We start from the raw sequence: 20,897 nt of genomic DNA, 5'->3' as shown, positions 1-20,897 counted from the left end.
GCTAGTCTGTCAATAATTGTTAGGTCCCTGTAAATGATTAAAGACTGAGGTGCAATTGGACAGCTGGGCTCCAGTAAGTGATGACCGATGCCCTTAAAGGCTCACATCCTTTCCTCCAATTGCCATTTTGCCCTTTCATCCTAATATAACTCCCTTAAGCTTTCCCGTTTCGTGTCTTTGACGTCCCGGGGCCCCACAATAACGTCAGTGTCCCTTGTAATCATCTGTCCCCTGCCTCACTGTTGTCCCGGGAAGAATGAGGAGGATTGACGTCTTTCTGGCCATCTGCTGCTCTCTCCCATCCTTTGCTCTCTCCTTCACTCTTCTTTGAGCGGATTAAAGGTCTTTGTCTCATCATTGTGCGAGAAAATTTTGACTCTGTGTGCATGAAGGGATTTCGTTCGTCCACCGGTCTTAATGCGAGAGCGAGACGGGATTTAAATGCGCTTCACGTTGACATCGACTCTTACACAAGAGGCATTAAAGCACAAACCACTCCAATAAGTTTCAAATAAATTGTTAAGATTTTATTACACACACCACAGACAGCAGCTGATGTGGTAGTCTGAACTCAGAGGGACAAGGGGACACCGTGAGGCGTTTCAGAGATACATTTAGTGGGGAAATTAAGTAAAGTCTATCATAATAAATACAGTCAGACAAAAGACATCATAAACTACAGCTAAAATTTGCAATGATAATCCATCATAGCAAATGACAACAATGTTAACAAAGTTATACTTAAATTGTAAAGGAAAAAACATATAGCTCTTTCCGAGATTCTTACATAGATTAAGAGGCTCAATGGATTTCGTAGTTATGCTTTAAGTATCAACTCTTTCAGATAAATAAATACAGACAAACGAGACAATAATTGACGTACAGTAAGATTGCAGAACTATATTGTTCATTGCTTATGATTCGCTTATTGTGAGTTCATACTGAAATGTGGTATTATTGTATCAAATCTGGGCATCATTTGAGATGTAGATCTGCAGGCTACTAGGCTCTTCTCTTTCCTGACTTCAGCAAAAGTCTCCACTTTCTCTCCATTTTATTTCATGGGACAAACAATTAAGATATCAATATTTTAGCCGTTCAAAGTTTGGAGTCTGTAAGATTTTTTTGGTAATACTTCACTTAAAGCGTTTGTGTGTAATGCATTATAAAGGTGTTCATAATGTACTTTATAATGCATCATATCGTTTCATAAATAATTGAAAGTGTCAAAGTGAAAACGCATTATAATAATCACAGATTCTTTGTTGAATCTGAAATTGGTTGTTTGTCATTTTTTAATGTATTATACTTTATAAAGGTGTATTATAAATGTGGTTGCAATTATTCATTCAATTGTAACTTAATGGTTACACTTGCACAATGACAATAACGTACTACGTCAGGTTTGTGTAACTGCACTTGGCCTAGTAACTTTGAAGTGTGTAAATCTGACGTCACACCCACTAATCTAAACAGTGTTTTAGTAAATCCATGAATGCAAATGATGCTTTCAGTATATGATTCACTTTTTTGAGGAACAGGAAAGAACATGAGGGGTACGGGGAGAAACTTTCTTGTGTTACTCACGGCTGCTCGTGACGTCCTTGTCACCAACAAAAGAAAAACCCAACAAATCATAAAACGGGAGTTTCGGAACAACTTTGGACTGTTTATGGGAACCAACTGCCTCGACTCATTTGAACGGCCTGTTGTCATTTCTTTGTTTATGTTGCACTGGCAGCGAACAGAGGACATCTAGGCTAGCTCAAATGAGTCAAGGCTCATCATTGAGTAAGTCTGGGTTTTATAGTGCAGGGCAGTGACATCCAGTGTAATAACCAGTCTCCCAGTAACCTGGATACATTATATGACAGGGAAGTCAAAGACTAAATAAAATCAAGACTGGCACAGCACGTGCAATAAACGCTCAAAGCACTCGTCCGGTGGATTCCAATTTATTACTGAAATCCTGTAAAAGCAAATAACCAATAAAAGTAAATAACTTACAAGTTACTAGACTATGTTGTGTTGCTAGACTATAAAGCTGACACTAAGAAACATACTTGCCAATGAACCCTCTATTCAATTATGTCAAGTTTCTCAAAGCAGAACAAACACACAACACACGTAGGTACTCAAAGTCTTTGCCAAACATCAACACACCAACTTTCATCCAGCAAGGTGGATGCTGAAATACTGAAGAAGTATTGTGAAAATGTGGAAAAGCTTTGTCTGTTCCTGTTCAGGGCAGGTCACAAGGTGGGATGGCATGGCGTCTATCGTACGCCGTGTCATCACTTTCCTCTCCATCACTCGCCACGTCCATCATTCGCTCTTTCTCCTCATCCTCCTCAGTCTCGCTCCCTTTATCGCGCTCCCGTTCTCGCAGTCTCTGTCTTTCTCTGTCTCTTTCCCGGTCTCGGCCTCTCTCTCGGAAACCTCTGGGAAGTGTGGTAATCTGCGGGATATAAAGAGATGATGAGAGTCATGGAACAGCATATCCACAACAAAAACCTGATCAGACTGACATGTATAGTTTACTCACACTCATGTCTTTACAAACCGCACTGTAAAAAAATGTTTGTCATTTTTTAAAGAAAAAGACTGCAAAAATGCTACAGTAAAAACCTGTTCATTGGTTAACAGTACAATATACAGTGAACAACTGTTAATAGTTTAACATTGCGGTCAAATTACTGTAAAATTTATGTTTTTGCCAGGAACAACTGTGAACTGGTGTAAAACAGTAAAATAATAAAAATAATAATAAAACAGTCCCTGTGTGCCAATTCAAATATCATTATATTTTATACCACTACTTTTGATTATGCTTGTTTTTGTTTTTTTCTTACTCTGATGGTGTTTTGTCTTGTGTGTATGACTCTGTGCACCATTGAAAAAAGCATGCCTTTTTTTGGACAGGCCCCTTACATTGAACACTGATTCATCACGAGGCCTTCTATTGTACCATCTGTATTATTATAGTGGTTATTAGTACATTTTTAGCTGATTTTATGCCAGCCACCGGCAGCATTTTTGCATGTTAATGGCTCATATTTAGTTGTATGAATATCTGAACATGCAGTATATCAAAAGAATGTACAGAGCCTCTTCTTTAAAAAAATTAAATAAAAATAACTATATATTGTGCATATACAGTATATATTCTAGCTTCATGCATTCTTTATCAACAACTGAATGTGGGTAAGCTTAATAAAAAAGCAATATTTTGAACAAAAAGCTGAGAAAATAGAGACTTTTTCAAAAGAAATGTTTTTCAAATTTGCATAATCAACGTGTTTATTGCTTGTTTCTGCTTCATCTTCGCCTGTGTTTTGATCCGGAGATTCTATACTCTTTCCGAAGATGCATAATAGCGCCCCTACCATATAACAGTGAAAACATGGATTGACGGAAATTTCCGTCAATGGCGGGGAAAGAGGTACGTTTAAAGGGGTACTTCACCGTTTGCAAAAATGGGCTTTCAATAAAACCTGGCTGTCTATACAGTAGAAAGTAGTTAAGTAGTAAATAGATATAAAGTATCTTGCTTTAGTAGAAAATGCTGCTCAGCAAACTTTTAGTCATAATGGTGTCGACTTTTATTGCTCCCATTCTGTCAGTTCAACCCGAAGCAAAACATTCAAAAGGTTCAAAAAGCATGCAAAAACAGACTTCATGGATCAGTCCAATTTGTGAACAAATCATTCAGAGGTTTTGTGAACTGGGTAAACCAAATCACTGACAAGATCTGACTCAAAAGAAAGATTTCTTCACCGATTGGACAGTATAGCTTCTCTCATAAGCATTCCAAAACATGCCAAGGAGCGCTTGACAGTGAATAATGACTTAGATCTCGTTCTGTTCCTGGCACAAAACAATTCTGAAATATTAGCTCAGAAGACTTGGCAATAAAGCACGCAAGTTGTATGGATCACTTTTGTGGTATATGGAAAAGAAAAAGAGTTCATTTTATGTTCCACAGAAGAAAGTCAGTCATGCAGGTTTGGAACAACATGAACGAAATTTCGATACCTTTAAGACCAAAGTGTGAGGACATTTATTTGAGAACATCATAGCTTAAAAACTTTGATCATCAAAAGAAATCTACAATGACTTAAAGCCTCACCTGGTTGTCGTAAGTGGGCAGGGCACAGTATCCAGGCTCTGTCCCGCGTAAAAGACGAGGGGAATGTGTTCGGAAAGGCCTCGGGGAGTGAGAGCACACAGAGCGAGGGGAAGGCGAACGGATGGAGTGAGGTGATGGAGAGCGGACGGAACGGGGAGAGTGCGGGATGGAGTGCGATTGAGACTGTGAAGGGGTCAGAGACGGGGCGTGATGATTAAGCTTAGGGGGGCGTGGGGATCGAGGGGGCAGTTCAGGTGGTTTGAGAGGATCAATAAGGTCCATTTCAGTGAGGAGAGGTGGAGGGGGGACAAACTCCTCGTCTGATAGGGGGATTTCCCCGTCGATCAAAGCGAGCTCTGCCCGTGAAAGGTGGTCCACAATGCCTGCCCCGAAAGAGTCGCCCACCACGTTAATGGAGGTGCGCATTCTGTCACTAAAGACACAAAAGACAGCTCTAAAAGCTGATATAGAACAGCTCAGGACAGTTGTTTATGTTCACGAAGACAGTTGATAATTAGTCAGGACTCCACACACGAAACCAGGGCCGTCGTCGGGGGGGCGGGGTTGGGGGTGTAAGAGACGGCCCCGTAAATAACCCAAACAGAGCTGTTTGAACTCACAGAATCCAGTCGACAGCAACGAGCAGGCTGATGTCTTGAGTCGGAAGGCCCACAGCGGTCAATATTAGCAACATGGTGACCAGACCTGCACTGGGAATACTGGCTGCTCCCACACTGGCCAAAGTCGCTGTCATACTGTAGAGAAAGAAAGAGAGGGGATTATGATACTACAATGACGACTGAGACATTATGGGGCGGCACTGACAGATATAATCTATTATGAAGGAGTGAAAAGAATGAAAAAAAATGGAGTTCAATGGAGCAAAGAAGGAAAATAACAACAAAAGTAAACTGAAAATGGATTGGAAGAAGTGTTAGCTTCAGTTAAAGGGGAACGCATGCGATGTATCTGCAGGTTTTGTAAATGTTTCATAATTATAGAGCCATTGTAATAAAAATAAATTATAATAACTGTAATAAAAACAGACTGTTAAGGCACAACAATACAAAGGAGAGTAAAGTCAAACATGTTACTCATAAATCAAGACTGCGTGTGAGAAGAGTGCAAAGAGACAACAAATGGCATTTTAAAAATGGCATTTATATGGAATCAATTCTTATCTGAACAAATAAAACAAAATAAAATGACAACAAATTTGCAGTCAGTATATGGATTACAAGGAGTGGTCTTACCTAAAAATAAAATCAAATAAAATTACAAAATTTAAAACTACAAATTTGCAGAATAAGCAACTTAAAAACTAATTGTTAATCTTTTTAAAAATTACAAACTAGGAGCCACCTAAAAGTATTTCTCTTCAAAGAGAAATGGATTTTGCTGATGAAAGGGTTATTATTCTTTATTGCAGCCACAGCAGAAGCAGCCACGGTTTGTCTGGTTTCAGTTCCATAGTTCCATATTTCCTTACCTGACAGTAATAATCTGTCCTCCATCTAAGGCAATGTCATTCATCTGGGCAATGAAAATGGCAGCCACGGCCTCATAGAGTGCAGTGCCATCCATGTTTATGGTGGCTCCAATGGGCAGCACAAAACGAGTCACGCGCTTATCAATTTTTAGATTCTCCTCCAGACATCGAAATGTCACTGGCAATGTCCCAGCACTGAGAAAGAGAAAGTTATATACAAATGTTCATTTGTCATTTGAAAAACTGCCCTGACTAGCATGTGTCCAAAAACCCACAACAACAGTAATTATATATATATTTTAAAAAGGATAGGATTGCATGGATATTCTGTGCCAAATTGACAGTTGGTTTAACATTCAGTAAACGGTTTGGCTTAATAGATGTAATCCCACAAACTCAGATTTATTCATAAACAACTCCGTAAAATATGTTTTCATAATATCCCCTCCCTTCCATTTAGACTGATTAATCATTTAGACCTCTATTCTGGAGAACTTCAGAAAATGTGTTTTATTTTGGCCAGATTAGATAATGTGATTTATGATAATGTCTAAAATATATCAAGTCATGCATCAGATTTTTTGGGTTATGTTTGAGTTTATAATAAACATCTTAGACCGCATACCCAGTACAAAATATATAGGCCTATATATTTTTAACATAAGAATGTGTTTTGGCTGTGCTATATGTAAAACAGAGATTGATTGCAGTAATGCTCTACTCAAGTCAAAAAATGTTTTAACCAAATGTGACCTCTTTAACTCCTCAGTCTGTGCAGCCAGAACTCTTCAATCAGCATATTTCCATAAACACATGATGTGAATCTGCTGGCTGTACCTGCTGGCTGTTCCCAGAGCGGTGATCCAAGCTTGGAAGATGCCAGAGTAAAATGTGAAGGGGTTTTTCCGAGTCACGGCGAAGAATATCAGTGGCAGGATGAGCCCGCCATGAATGACGAGTCCAACTATGACCGTGACCATGTACATCCCCAGCTGTCGCGCTACCACTTCCAGGTCACCGATGGCAGCAATTTTCCCACAGATGAGGGAGGCAATGCCAAATGGAGAGTACCTGAGGATAGGCCAGTTGAGTTACTTGGAGGTCAGTTATGGGGTTTTAGCTGCTCTGTTTAGAGTTAGACTTTGAAGTGGGTTTTTTTTATGTTGCTGAGCAATTATTTTTGTTTTTCTAGCATTAATAGGAAATAAAAACTAATTTTAATAACGTTTTTTGACTGACAGACAGACAATAAATCTGTGACCATTTTTTTTATTAAATGTATTTGTGTCTTGGTCAATGGGGTTGAGGCAATATTATCTGTAGAGCTACATGATTGGAACAATATTTATTGTGAAAAGTATTATACAAATAAACCTGAGTTGCAATGAAAATATTTCTCTAAAAATATTTGTATTAGAATAATGCTGTTTATAGAGAATGAATATATGTATATTTTAATATCTTCTTTTACCTTTAGTACAAAGACAATATAAAAGCCAATCACACTTACTTTTTTCCGTCCACAGAATAAATGGGTATTTATATATTTTTACATAGCTGCATTTATATTTTAGAAAGAGAAATTCTCACACAAAAGGATCATCATATTTATCCAGTTTCGCAACATGAGTAGCAAATGGGAAGATGTTACTTCTTCTGTGGTCTAAATTTAGTTCATCATCTTAATTGCTATGTATAAATATTTCATCGTCTGTTATGGTAAGCAACAGATGATGTTTATTGTAGCATTTGAACAGTTTACATACTGTGAGCGGAAAACACAGGACACAGTTAGTTACAGATGGGACGGTCTCAGGGCTGAGTGGAGTCTGTCTTTGTTGTCATATGCTTTTGCTTTGGGGTATTTACTTATTCTGTGTTTGTTCTTTTAATGTTAAAAATGTATTAGAATATGAAATGAACACGTTCCATCCCATCTCACTCCTTTTGTGCTGTAAAATGGCCTGATAGATTTATGGATCAAGCTTTTCATTTCTGCAGACATGATTCAAAAATTCAGCGCAGTCTCTGTTTTCAGTTATTTCTGTCAGTGTGTGGGTATCTGTCTGCGGTCTGTGTGTCGGAGGACGTATTACATCCAGAATAAAACTCCCATATTTCCTCATGGGAACACAAATATGATTCTGCTCTCTCTCTCTCAGATTCTTGTCCTGTTCTCTTCCTGACAAATTCCCCTCTCTCTTTCTTACACGCTATACTTTTTATACTTTAATTCGCTCAATGTTTGACAGATTTAAACAAAACCTTTGACACTTCTCTAGCCTGTTTTATTCTATGTATTAGGAATCAAAACATACAGAGTTGAATTAGTGTTATTTATGAGTGGATGACACTCAAAAATGGCAAAAACAACATTTGTTTTCAGTTGTAATAGATATATAACTGCAATTCTAAATAAATGCAGAATACTGACCACATGATCATGGACACCATCTTCATAATGATCTCATTAAGGATGTTGAAGAAATCAGACATGAGCTTCCCCCTCTCTCCCATTTTCCCCATGTAGATTCCAAACGTGATGAAGAACCCAATCAAACCTTACAAGTAAATCAAATTTACAATTAAAAACAATGAAATGGAAAAAAAATCTATCTATTTTCTACCAATAATTTGTGACATAATTTGGATTTACAGTAATGCAGCTACATTTAGAATTGAAACAACACTTTTTATATTTGTTTGGTACTTAATTACATTTTTTCTGCATTTTTTTTTTCAAATACAGAAAAACTGGATATTCTCTAACCTAAAACATTCATTCCCCACTTCATTTCCAGTTTCTTTCTACTGACAAGGATCGGTTCTGTTTGGTTCTGGACTGGCACAGCTACTTTTTTCAGCACTGTTTGAACCTGAAAAGAGAAGCAAGATAGAGATGATCATTCTGTAAAACACTGTAAAAAGCAAAACACTTTTAGACAGAATATTTTAGTCTAAATATATTATAGGCTAAGTATAAGTAAAACGTATGAATTACCATATAATTTATAGTCTAGCAGATATGTTTAAAGTAAAATATATATTTTTTCCCCTTCTTTTTTTCTTGGAAGTAAGAAATATGACCCTAATAATTCACAGTGGAAAAACAGGAAAAGGATGTTCCCAAAAGTCCCTGCATGGCACATCACATTTGATTTTATCATATTGGTCTCTATCCTCCACAGTGTTGTGAAAACTATTTTAGTGTGGTGTTGCTCAATAAAAATGCAATGTCCAACACGCTCAAAGCAAACAAACTTTTAGGGAAAGAGCTCATGATTCAGGTGGATCCACTTAAACCATTAACTGTGAAATGGTGCATTTAAAACACTGAAACACATTCACTGGAAGGGACTCCTCAGATGAGAGCTTGGTTATTTGGAATCAATCTCATACACATTGCAGTAAAGTTTATCATCTGCTGTGTTAAGGGACCATCACTGTGATCAGATTAAGTATTCAAAAGCCTCACTGCATTAGAGTAAATGGAAGAATATGTGCTTCTGCAATACTAAATATAAAGCACAGTGTGAACATACAGTATCTTTAAATTAATTTTAAAAAGAGTGAACGTGTCAGGCTTGTTCTGTTTTTACTAACGTTTAGGTTGTATTACATTGTTTCCTTGTGTTGCATTCCTGTTTCTTTTCCCCCCACTTCTTAACTGTCTCCTAGGTTACTGATTGTGTCCAGAGCCCGTCTACGGAGAGCCTTGGCACTTCCTATTATCCCCATTGTATCGATCTTGGTTGCAGTTCCATTAGAATTCCACTGGAGGTGATCGCGGGCGAGTGCAGACTGGGAGTCTATGGGGCTAGGCGGCTAAATGTGTCTCTTTCACCCGATTGCCTTTGAAAAATCGCAGATTTTATTGTAAGTTTTGCAAGTTCAACATGGGTTATAGGTCGAAAGTTGAAAGTACTTATTTCTTATCGATTTCTTACAGGTTGAGTTGTTGTTGCCCATAACACGCTAGCATTCTGCTAATGACGTCAGCTTTCTGACGTCATTGACATTTTAAAAGACTTTTTAAACCAAATAAGTGACTCTAAAAAAATCTAACACCCAGCAATGTGTAATTTCTTTGCATCTCCTTTCGAATACAACATTCAAATTACTAGACAAAAAATTATATCCTGAGAAAAGTGGATTTTGAGGGTTTTTCGCCATAGACCTCCATTCATTCTGCACTCGCCTGCGAGCGCCCCCGCATGGACAGAGACGTGTTACTGCAGCCAGTCCAGAAACCGGAAGTAAGCAGAGAGTGCCAATTCTCTTCCTATTAGACATTCTCTGTTGTGTCCCTGTTTGTTTCCATGGTTACATATGATTTGCACCTGTGTCTAGTTTAGCGTTCCTTGTATATATAGCCCTGAGTTTCTGTTGTCTCTTTTTGGTTCCTGACATTGTTTAATGTGTATTGTGCGTTTCTATTAACCGAAGTATCTCTTCAGTGTTTTGGTTTCATGGACTAAAGATAATTGAAGTTATCATTCTGAGACATTCGTGTTGGATTTAGTGATGGGAGAAACAAAGCTTTGAAAAGTGTTTGAAATGCCACACACTAGCGGCACCTGCAAAAACTCAGGCCAAACATGCTTTAAAAAACTTTTATAAACCCATTGCAAATATTTTATTGAAAGTAAAATCTATCAAATGCAATTGACGGATCATCTTATACGATTAAATATCAAGTGTCTGTATAATATGTGTTCTTTTATCAATTTTCAGGGCTTGTTTTGTTTGTTCCATCATGGATGGCTCAGCTAAACAGGCCAATAAGAGACTATAAACTATTATTCCTTTTTATTATACTAATGTCAAATTAAAACGTCAACAAATTAATAAAACTGATCAGAGATCAGGTAAAAACCAATAGACACTTGTTGAATGGTTCTCCGCTGGGGTTCATGGGTTCACGGGTTCACAAATATCATCGCCCTCCAGTGGTGATTCATTGACATTTTTAAATGTTTTGAAACAGTTATGACGCAACAAAGCCTCGTTTACTGAAATCAAGTGAATTTGTCCGTTTGATGCATGGTCTGAACTACTGATTCAAAACACAAAGATTTGTAAAGGTTTCAAAGCTTCATGAAGCAGTGTTTCGAAATCAGCCATCAATAGTTGGATTGCAGAGCATCGGAACAGAAATTGAGATTTTTGACTTTTTTAACTATTTATAGTTTATTTTTAGTCACCATTTTTTGTCACTTTTTAATGACACCCGAACGCCTGCACCATTACAAAATTAAAAATCAAGAAGCACTGAATGCAAGTAAAATTTGGCTCTTTTAGTTAACTGATAACTTTTTAGGAAATACAACTCAACACATAGTTCAACTTGCAATGTAAGTATGATAATTTGACTGTATCTTCTGCTGTAGGTCACATAAAAAAAAAAAAAAAAAATATGCTTACATGCAAATAATAAAATAATTGTAAGACTTGTAAGAAAATGCCGGGCAGTCTGGTTGAGGAACAACCACTCCCCGAGAAGACAAAAGACCTTTCTGGAAATTAACATTTGAACTCTCTCTTGTGAAGTTAGCATCACCATTTGAGATGCAAGTCTCACCACAGAATACATCTCTTTCCCTCTTCCCCCACTCCCTCTCTCTCATGCTGAGATCACCTGAAATTCACCCAAAAATCTATATGGTTTAAATGTGAATTATTATCATACAGTTTTATCCATGTTTGGTATCATTTGAAATTTCTCAGTGCAACTGGTACAAATGTCTCATTCCCAAAGAAGTAAACCAAAAGGTAATAAGTTAATTAAGAGTTTAGAGATAACTCGCACACAGAGGAGGGTGTGTCTTCAAGGAAAATGGCATCCTGCTCTCAAAGGTGTAAACTCAAAGCAAATTCCCATTGTTAGCAAATGTTTCCATGTAAATCAACACTCTGTTCCCAGTAAGTCTGGGACGGTGATTAATGCAAATTCCCACTGTGAACTCATGTTTACGTTTGAAAAGAGGTTTCTGCCTTGGTCTGAGTATTTAGGGAGATGCTGAAGAAGGCTCGTGGCGATTTGTAACTCAGATTAGCCCGTGATGCTGAGAGTGGCCGAGACTCTCAGCATCATGTACTTTCTAATGTCAGGTTCGCATCTTTTCTCTTTATTCCAGAGCATTTGATGTTTTGTATTTATTATCTTTGAACTGATTATGAAATTGGCATGATACATTTACCTGACATAATAAATTGTTACATTTGATTTTATTCTGACTGACTCTGAAACTGTTTTCCCAAGTAGATTAAACGGATTCGTATGTTCCTGCAAGTTTTGATCAGATTAGTGATGACTAATATTTGGCATCAATTCAAGTGTACTTGGTTTGCAAAGACAAGAAGTGAATTTCCATTTAGAACAGCAAATGCTGCTTGACCAATCTAAATTTCGGTGTGTCTTACCTCTGTTTTAATTTAATGTTACTTTAGATAACTGTACGTGAAAAACCATGACATGGCCAATCCAAAGCTATTATATGAGAAGTAATGTTGGTCAGCTTATATCTGTAATAGTGGCCATACCTCCTCTACTGAAGTAAATGTTTAAATTAAATTCAAATGTATGCAATTCCATGGGGGCTATACCAAAGTATCTTTGATTGTGTAAACGTGAATGTGACCGATCTCAGGTGTATACCAATTACCTCTGTTTGATGATAAAAACTGACGAGATTGTGATTGTGAGACCCGCATTAAAACCATAAAACGTGAGGACCTCTGAGCGACATAGTTTCCTAATCTGAACGGGGTAAAATATACTTATAGAGTTAAAAAGAATAATCAAACATTCGCTCACTTTTAATGATGCTCAGATATCATTAAAACCTTTTTTCATTTATGGAGTCAGATGAAATAACGAGGTAATACATATGAGAACATGCATTTCATTTAATCTTGTTGTGTTGCGTACAAGAAAAGACAGTAACGCGCAGAAACCTTCACCCGTATTATTGGAAAACCGCCACTGGGCCTTTAGTCGGGCTTACATAATGATGCATCCGTGGGATGGCCAAATAAATATGCAACCTTTAAAGTGCCATCTATTATGCTTTTTTTATATTACCTTTTATGTAGTTTGTAATATATCTGTTTATGAATGTAAAATGTCTGCAAAGTTTTAAAGATCAAAGTGCACAACTAATAGGCCTAAAGTCATTGTCTCCTAAAAAAAGAATAGATTCTGAACTGCCGAAACAAGTCGTCAGCAACTCCAATCTCACTTCTATAACATATCTAAATAACATATCTAAGGTTTGTAACAAATTTGCATAATGCCAGCCTGAGGTCTACATTTGCTGCCTGCAAAAAAACATTAAGTACTTTGACCCACCCTCAAAAACTGTAGTTGTAGCTAAGAAGCAACATGTCGACAACACCACATTGCTACAACATGTTGAGAACACTTTTCTGCGTTCAACTTTGCATGCACTTCCAAAGGATGAGAACTCGTGCAGGAATTGATAGTAAAGTTTTACTGTTCATATCACTGTGTATAGACCTTATGTAGCCCCGCCCCTTTTCAGCGCTGCACTCGTTATCTTTTGTCTTCCAGTCTGTATTTTCACAGCGATCTTGCGTATTTATAAATGAACGGCTCGTTTAAAAATCTTCCCGGTCTACTGAGATTTGTTAAGATATCTGCTTTAAACATTACAATCCTCATGATAACTTTCATTAACTTTACATTAAGTAAATCCACTTCAAAATCTAATTACTCCTGGACAGCAATGCCATAGAAATATACAGAGCGACCGCAAAAACGGAAGTTCAAAGACAATATTCTAAAGATGGCTGCACCCTCATTTCTCTGGCACATAAGGGCCGTTTCTCAATATGCGTTCTTGTCTGTACTTGTGTTCTTGTGGACTTGTGAAACGTCATCAGTTGCTGCCCAAGTACTGTCCCAATACACAAGTTTGCATTTTGGCAAGAACGGTTAAAAATCCCAGAAGTGTTCTTGACACGCCCATTTTACCGAGGATGCATAGGTTAGTAACTTGTGTGAACTTGACGGCAGAAATATCCCAGCATTCATTTCGGCATTCGAGGAACGAGAGGTCAATACAGCAAGTTGTTTTTCTACAATTTCGTTCGCTATTTCAGCACTAAATTCACTTCTGAGAACATTTGATGCGTGAAATCAACTGTGTATATTTCAAATATTGTCATTTTTCGAAAATTTATGGCAAATCGAAAATGCGCTCAAACGTTTTCGGAAGTGAGAATCTCCAGCGTAGGTTGCTTTATTGTTATGAATATACATTACATAGTGTACAGTTGTAGAGTAATCCCTTGAGCTGAGGGTAGGCTTAGGCGATAAAGCCTGGCTGTTATCGTCAATAATTCTCGTTATGTCTGGGTACTGCAGACGGCGTCTGTGCGGGGGTATTATTGCGTAATACCAGCAAGAACACATCGTCTCAAACTGTCAGCAGCGTTCTGTGTGCTCGTCACCTTGTGAGTTCATTCTTCCAAGAACAACTAGGAAGGGCGTTCTCCCCAAGAACACAAGTCCGTTCTTTGCATTCTTGGTTTTGAGAAACACCCATAGTCTATACAAGTGTTGAGGAAGTATCCGAAGCTGAAATTCAAATATGGCCATGTGCGTTCTGTTTTTGACATAGCTGTAAGCAATAAACCAATCACAACAGACGAGGTCATCTGACCAATCAGAGCAGAGTAGGCTCTCGGAAAGGAGGAGTTTAGAAATAATGAATCCTTTATCAAGCTGTTTCAGACACTGTAAGAAAAGAAGTGATGCGCAATGTATATTATGAGAAAATTAAAGTGTTTTTTTTTTACCTTGGATGTATGTAAACCTGTTGTAGATCACCTCCAAAACAAAATTAGGAACATTTAAAATAGCATAATAGGGGCACTTTAAAAGAGAAGAGAAAAAGATTCTCATATTGTTTGTTGTACAAACTCTACACAAATTCATCTGTCAATAGAAGCTAGAAAAATTAGGCAGATGGAGAGGATAGATTGTTTGACGTCCTCACGCTCAAAAACCATGAACAAACAATGGGAAAAAAATCAACAACAACAGCTATAAATCATTGGCTGCAGACAGAAACCATCGATCAAATGAAATATGACCCTGGTCGAACTCAAACCTAGGTTCCCGTAAGCACAGCTCCTTACACACCACCAGCAACCAGCTCCTTTCTATGCCACTGTTCTGAAAGATTTACATTTTCCAAATGACAGAAAAGCAAAAAGATGAAAAAAGATAAATTGTCCATCAGAGACATAAATTCTCAAAGCACAGACACTACTTTTTACCTGTTGAAAACTGGCCTGAACCAGGTTCTCTGGGAAAAGGTTTCGGATCAGATCCAGAAAGGCATCCAGACTGCTGACCTCTTGGTTCTTGGGGGAAGAGGTGACCTGACCAGATCTGAGTTTTGGGTTGCCAGGGTGTATGCCAAGCACCAGGATGACACCTAGAACAGCAGCAATTATTGTGGTGGACATGTAGTACACCATTGCTCTGGTGCCCATTCTTCCACTGGAGCGAGCATCCAGACCAGCCAGGCCTGCAAGCCAGGAAGAAGGAGAGAGAGAGAGATACTGCGTCAACAAAGATAAACGGCTTACTTTCTTGTGCTGTAGACACTTAACAGCATTTAACAAGCAAAAAACAGAGCATGTGTTCATGACCTAACCTGTAATGAGACTTGAGATGATGAGGGGCAGGATAAGCATCTTCAGCATTCTCATCAGTAGGTCTCCCGGAAAGGAAACCAGCATGAGACTGTCTGTGTCCAGATCAGGAACATAACGCAGCATCATTCCCATCACTGTGCCTGCTATAACACCTGTGGAGAGTGTGGCGATTACACCGGTTATGTTCGGCCTGCTTATTAAAAGGTGTATGGATCATAGCATTGTAGAATTCTTGGTTTTTCACATGCACCACTGCATAACTGTCCTGCATCTGCAACATCTCAAACTACTGCTGTATAAACAGTGTCACTACATGGGGCCAAAACATTTTTGGTATTCTTTCTATTTTGGTATTTGTCTGTGGTTTGACAGATGACCACAGTTATGAAACCACAGACAAGGTTTATATGAATGCAAGTATAAGGAAATAGTAGATGAAAGATAAAGATAAAGCCTGACTGGGACTAAGATTAAAGCATCATATCATACATTTTTAAAAATAAACAACTTAAAAGTTTTTGGACCCACTTATAAGTTTAGGGTCCACTTAGAAATTTTTGGGCCAAAAATAACAATGTTTAAGTTTTTTTATTATCCTCTTTCAAGCTGCTGTGCATTTAATAAACGCCCCCTTTCACATATGAAATAATCTTATCTCTTCCCGTATATTATCAACAGTGTTTAGCAATAATACAGTGTCTCCTGCTTATCACCTCACTGTAACTTGATTGGCTTTATGACCTAACCGGCAAACTCCTCTGAACTTCCAAGGAAGGAGACACACACACACGTCTGAAGTTGTATACAAACACTCCCACACATTCATGTACACACACGCACACGCACACACACACACACACACACACACACACACACACACGCACCTATAATAGTGAGGGCAAGGAGCAGGTTGCGTGAAAACCAGCCGCATTGTTGGTGTGTGGAGTCTTTTAATTCTGCTTGCACTCCATCATCCATGTGCAATGCTGCCCTTGTCTGGTTGTCCAAATGCTTATTCGTCATTCTATCTGCAAGAGTTAAGAGAAATAAAGGGAGAAATGCCAAGGTAAATAAACAATGATGATCATTTAAACATCCTACTCTTCACTCTATGTCTCCAGTGAACTCAGGCCGTCATGTAAGGGGTCAGGGGGTCAAGGTTTTTCTGGTTAGCATGGCCCAGTTAGACTTAGCCTCAACTAGTTGATGCCATAATTACACAATTCGACTGCAAAAATGTCTTGGGTAATGAATGTAACCAAACGAATGTTCCCTGAGAAGGGGAACAAGACATTGCGTCCTGGGATGCAAATGGGGAATGCCGGTGTCTAAACAGAACAATAACATTGAGAGGAGGCCTACCTACGTTCTACACTAAGGACTAATAACTAAGGAGGCTCAAAAAAGCCTGACATCTTGATACTGCTATCTAGCCAGAGCCCTGGGTACGGACTCCTCAGTAGGACTCTCTAAAACGAGAGGAAGCCTAGCAAGGCCCACCTTGAAGACCATTAACCAGGGAGGCTCAAAAAAGAGCCTACAACCCAGTGCACTGCCTCCACGGAGCTCGCAGAGCAGAGGCTTCAGCATAATTGCCCTCTTTAGAGAGAGGAAGCCTAACTATGTTCTATGCTAAAAGACTACCAAACCAAGGAGGCTCACAGAGAGCCACACAACTTGGACATGTTATCTAATGAGGAGCTCTGGGGAGCCGGGGTCTCAGCATAACGACTCTCTAAATCGAGAGAAAACCTAACAATAATTCCCTAAGTGTGGTTCCGCCAAGGAGACTCACAGAGAGACATACAATCCTGCACGACCACTTCAACTGGAGGGAGGCTCTATGAAGGGAGGCCTCAGCATAACGACTCTCTAAAACAAGAGGAAGACTAACTACGTTCTATGCTAAGGACCGCTTACCAAAGAGGCTCAGAAAAAAGCCTAACAACTAAATACTGCTATCCAGGCAGAGCCCTAGAGAGCAGAGGCCTCAGCAGGATGACTCTCTAACGTGAGAGGAGACCTAACAACAAAAAATGACTCTCTAGGCAAGAGGAGGCCTAACTATGGTCTATGCTATGACTGCTTATCAAGGAGGCACAAAAGGGTCTTGAAGGCTGCACCTTCGCCTCTCTGAACTTCCTGACCACCGTCTCAACAGGTGTGCGGAAGAGTTTAGAGGGTGAAACCGGCGCAGAGGAGACAGTTTCTCCCCGATGTCTGCCAGGTTCACCCAGAGATGCCTCTCCGTAGCCACCATTGCCGCCATTAATCAGCTGACAACGGCAGCAGTTTACTTGGTTAGTTCAGCAGTTTACTACCGCCTGAGGGGGGAGCCCCTGATCCCGGTTCAGGTCTTTCAGCAGATCGGTCTGGTAAGCCTGCAACACAGTTATTGTGCGAAGGGCAGCTCCGGGCTGACCCGCTGCCGCATATGCTCTGCTGTTTAAACATGACGTCACATGCAGCAGTTTGGTCAGCAGAGTGGGAACCTTCAAAGTCGATGCCTCCCCCAGCGAGAGATAGCGGGCCAGCATCATGAGAGCTGGACGATTATGACCAGATAGATATCGCTCGTCTAACCTGCTGTGAGCGAGCTCACATCTCTAACATCGCCATGGCAGATATAATCATATAATGTGGAGCAGGACATAACCTCCAGTTACTCATCGTACACTGGGCAGGCAAAGAGACATTCATTCAGAGACGTCATCGAGCTCAACAGCCAAATCCTACTCTTCTTGGCTTGAAACCAAGAGCACACTCGCTACCATTTCAGAGGATGTGAGCAATAACACAACCTCATCCAACAGCTTGCACTCGTCAGCTACTGAAGAATGAGAAAGATCCGTATCTTTCTCGAATTCCTCGGCAAGCTCCATCTGCGAGTCCCAGAATCTCGGTTTCCTCCTCGCCTCAGCTGCAGCAGGTCCTGATCCAAGATTGTCCCAATTCCCTTGAGAAAAGGGACAAACAAGAGCAGAGTTTCTTCATTGATGAACTCTCATAATGCTCACATTCAGACCCCTCAAGGACTGAGCGAGCAAGCTCCTCACCCAAGCAAATCAGGCACAGATCGCATGTATCATCAGTTGTCAGATAGTACTGACACAGATGTATGCACTTCCTGAAAGATTTCGCTGCCATAAATTTCTTCAACATGTCACAAACAAATGGCTCCTGAAGACAAGAAAGAGGATAACGTGTACTACAGCCCCCCTTTTTATTCTATGGTCACACCAGTAGTGGCGTCATAGGCTGTCGCCGGCCAATGTTATTGTCGTGCTTTGACAAGTGACAACGGTCAAGCCGGAGGCATTTCCCATCAGCGTCCTAGGAGGCAGATTGAATTTGGCAATTTTTGCAACATGAACAATACCATTCAAAAGTTTGAGTCAAATGATTCAATTGGATCAAACATACAGTAAAAATAGTAATATTGTAAACTTTAAATAACTGTTCTGCTTTAATATATTTAAAATGTAATTTATTCCTGTGGTGGCAAAGCTGTATTTTCAGCATCATTACGTCTTCAGTGTCACAGTGTCTTCAGTGTCACATGATCCTTCAGAAATCATTCTAATTTGATGATTTGCTGCTCAAGAAACATTTTTCATTATTATCAATGTTGAAAACAGTTTTGCTACAATTTTTTTCATCATTCTTTGTTGAAATGAACGTTTAAAAGAACACCATTTATTTTAAAAGCAAACCTTTTGTATCAAGATGTAAAAGTCTTTACTGTCACTTTTAATCAATATAATGCACTGATGCTCAGTAAAAATATAAATTTCTTTCAAAAAATTTAAATATTACTGACCCCAAATTGAATTGGTAGAGTGTGTTAAAAATATTTTGTTACACATATGGTATACCAGTAATGGAGGACTCTCAAAAGCATGGAAATATACACTAGTGCAAAGATGAATTACAAAGAAAAGTATCTTTCCCAATACCCCAAGCTCTCTTTCTATCATGCTAATGAGCAGAGGTGGCAAAACAATTCACCACAATGACAACAAACTAGTTTGTGTATTAGAGATGTCTGAGAATGATACATTGTAGTTGTGGATGAGATTATCACCCTTACGAGAATGGATTAGCCACAAATGTTTCGCATCAGCAACATAGGTGAATATTACAGCTGGAGAGTGATAGGTTCATGAAATTGCACCTGAAAGCCTTGAATGACCCTCTGCTGTGTTTACGTGAGCATGCTGACACATAACAAACCATTATACCATAATTGGCCATTATTATTTTCATCTGTCGAGGTCTGTGCTCATGACACTGGAGGCCAATGTACTGCAAGGCCTCATTTGACTGTCAAACAGCTTATATGCTTTAAATTATTGATTTATGACAGACTATGACCAAGTCTTTGTAGTGACAATTTAAATTGCTAAAAGAAATAAACAACACTTTACTAAAAGCTTCCCAGGACATCTGCACCACACAACATGCCACTTTTTCTCATCCGCATCAAGCAGTTGGCAATTCTGTGATCCGTATGATCATCCGAAACAGTCAAGCAAGAGATTTTCACCTCCTCATGTCATGCGCATCTTACAGCTGTTTTTCCTAAGGCTCCGAATGAAAAATCGAACGATGACTCGAAAGAGAAATCGAATGATGCTGAAATGAAAGCCTTCTTCGGTTTGAAAGGCACAGAGATCACTAATCACAAAGAAACAAAACCACAAAGCCTCAAAGGAAACATTATAACCCCCTTCCAATCTTTTAATCTTCTAAACTGCTACTTTTCAAGCATTCTCTTACACGCACATACAGTCACATCCACATACACAAACCTCCACATGGGAATAATACATAACTCCTGCTCCTTTACAAAACCATATGACTGCCAAATGGGGCCAATAAACATTTTATCAACCTCGCCCCATTAAAAACATCTGCATGAAACTGGACACTGATTTAAATAAGATAAACTGGTTGAGTAATGAGACATATAGAATAAACACACATGTTGAGAAGAAAGAAGGAGCTGAAAGACAGAGTGACATTTATATTTGCGAACAACCATTAGTGAATTGCATCATCATGAAGAATAATGCTTGTCTCTTTTATCTTAAAATAATTAGATGAGAGAAATACTTACCCGAGTTCGCCGTCTTGGCCTTTTTGCCCATTTTGTCCTTGCTGTTTTTTGGTGCTGTGTGGTTCTTACTCTTTGACCTCCATTTCTCTTTCTTTTTCTGGATGTTCCCTGTCCTGTTCATCTGTTTGTTCTTCATCTCAGATTTAAACTAAAACAACAGTTGCTGCTCAGACATAAAGACGGATTGGCAGCATTGCTAAAATGTGTTGTTGTTTTTTTTTTTTGGAAAGGGAGGGAGGACAGTCATTTGCCAAGTTTCAACTGCACACACATAATCCTCTGTGAAGCCTCATTTGAAGAGAGAGAGAGAGTGAGAAAGAGAAGCTTATGACCTGTGATTCTGCATCTCTTTTTACAATACCTCACAATTTCCCCTAAAGTCATGAGCTTAAACCAGTTTTCACGAAGGTCTTCATATTCAAACACAGGCAACAACATGCCAGAACTGCGCCTATAAAAATGAAGCGCTG

At 39.0% G+C, this 20,897-nt stretch overlaps 1 protein-coding gene across 1 annotated transcript; it reads right to left on the bottom strand.

Annotated features, from left to right (window-relative positions):
- Positions 1 to 1,940: 1,940 nt before the first annotated feature.
- On the bottom strand, positions 1,941 to 20,554 carry slc1a9 (solute carrier family 1 member 9). Its single transcript, XM_081367448.1, has 11 exons — positions 20,428 to 20,554; positions 16,193 to 16,336; positions 15,308 to 15,460; positions 14,925 to 15,178; positions 8,389 to 8,494; positions 8,053 to 8,179; positions 6,456 to 6,689; positions 5,619 to 5,813; positions 4,750 to 4,884; positions 4,130 to 4,562; positions 1,941 to 2,458 (listed from the first exon to the last, which is right to left on the bottom strand). Exons 1-11 carry the CDS (start codon positions 20,546 to 20,548, stop codon positions 2,243 to 2,245), a joined length of 2,118 nt encoding a protein of 705 aa, XP_081223574.1. The 5' UTR covers positions 20,549 to 20,554; the 3' UTR covers positions 1,941 to 2,242.
- Between the last annotated feature and the right edge of the window lie 343 nt (positions 20,555 to 20,897).

The sequence above is a fragment of the Scardinius erythrophthalmus genome, assembly GCF_964197995.2.
Source record: "Scardinius erythrophthalmus genome assembly, chromosome: 1".
Classification (NCBI taxonomy): domain Eukaryota; kingdom Metazoa; phylum Chordata; class Actinopteri; order Cypriniformes; family Leuciscidae; genus Scardinius; species Scardinius erythrophthalmus.
The sequence above is the reverse complement of the archived record's forward strand: the minus strand, read 5'-3'. Positions and strand labels throughout refer to the sequence as shown.

Excerpts from the sequence above, each read along its gene's own strand:
- slc1a9 (XM_081367448.1), bottom strand. The coding sequence starts at position 20,548 with ATGAACAGGACAGGGAACATCCAGAAAAAGAAAGAGAAATGGAGGTCA. Across the intron at positions 16,337-20,427 it reads GGCCAAGACGGCGAACTCGG|ATAGAATGACGAATAAGCAT; the intron begins GTAAGTATTTCT and ends TAACTCTTGCAG. Across the intron at positions 4,563-4,749 it reads GTTGCTGTCGACTGGATTCT|TGACAGAATGCGCACCTCCA; the intron begins GTGAGTTCAAAC and ends TTGTGTCTTTAG.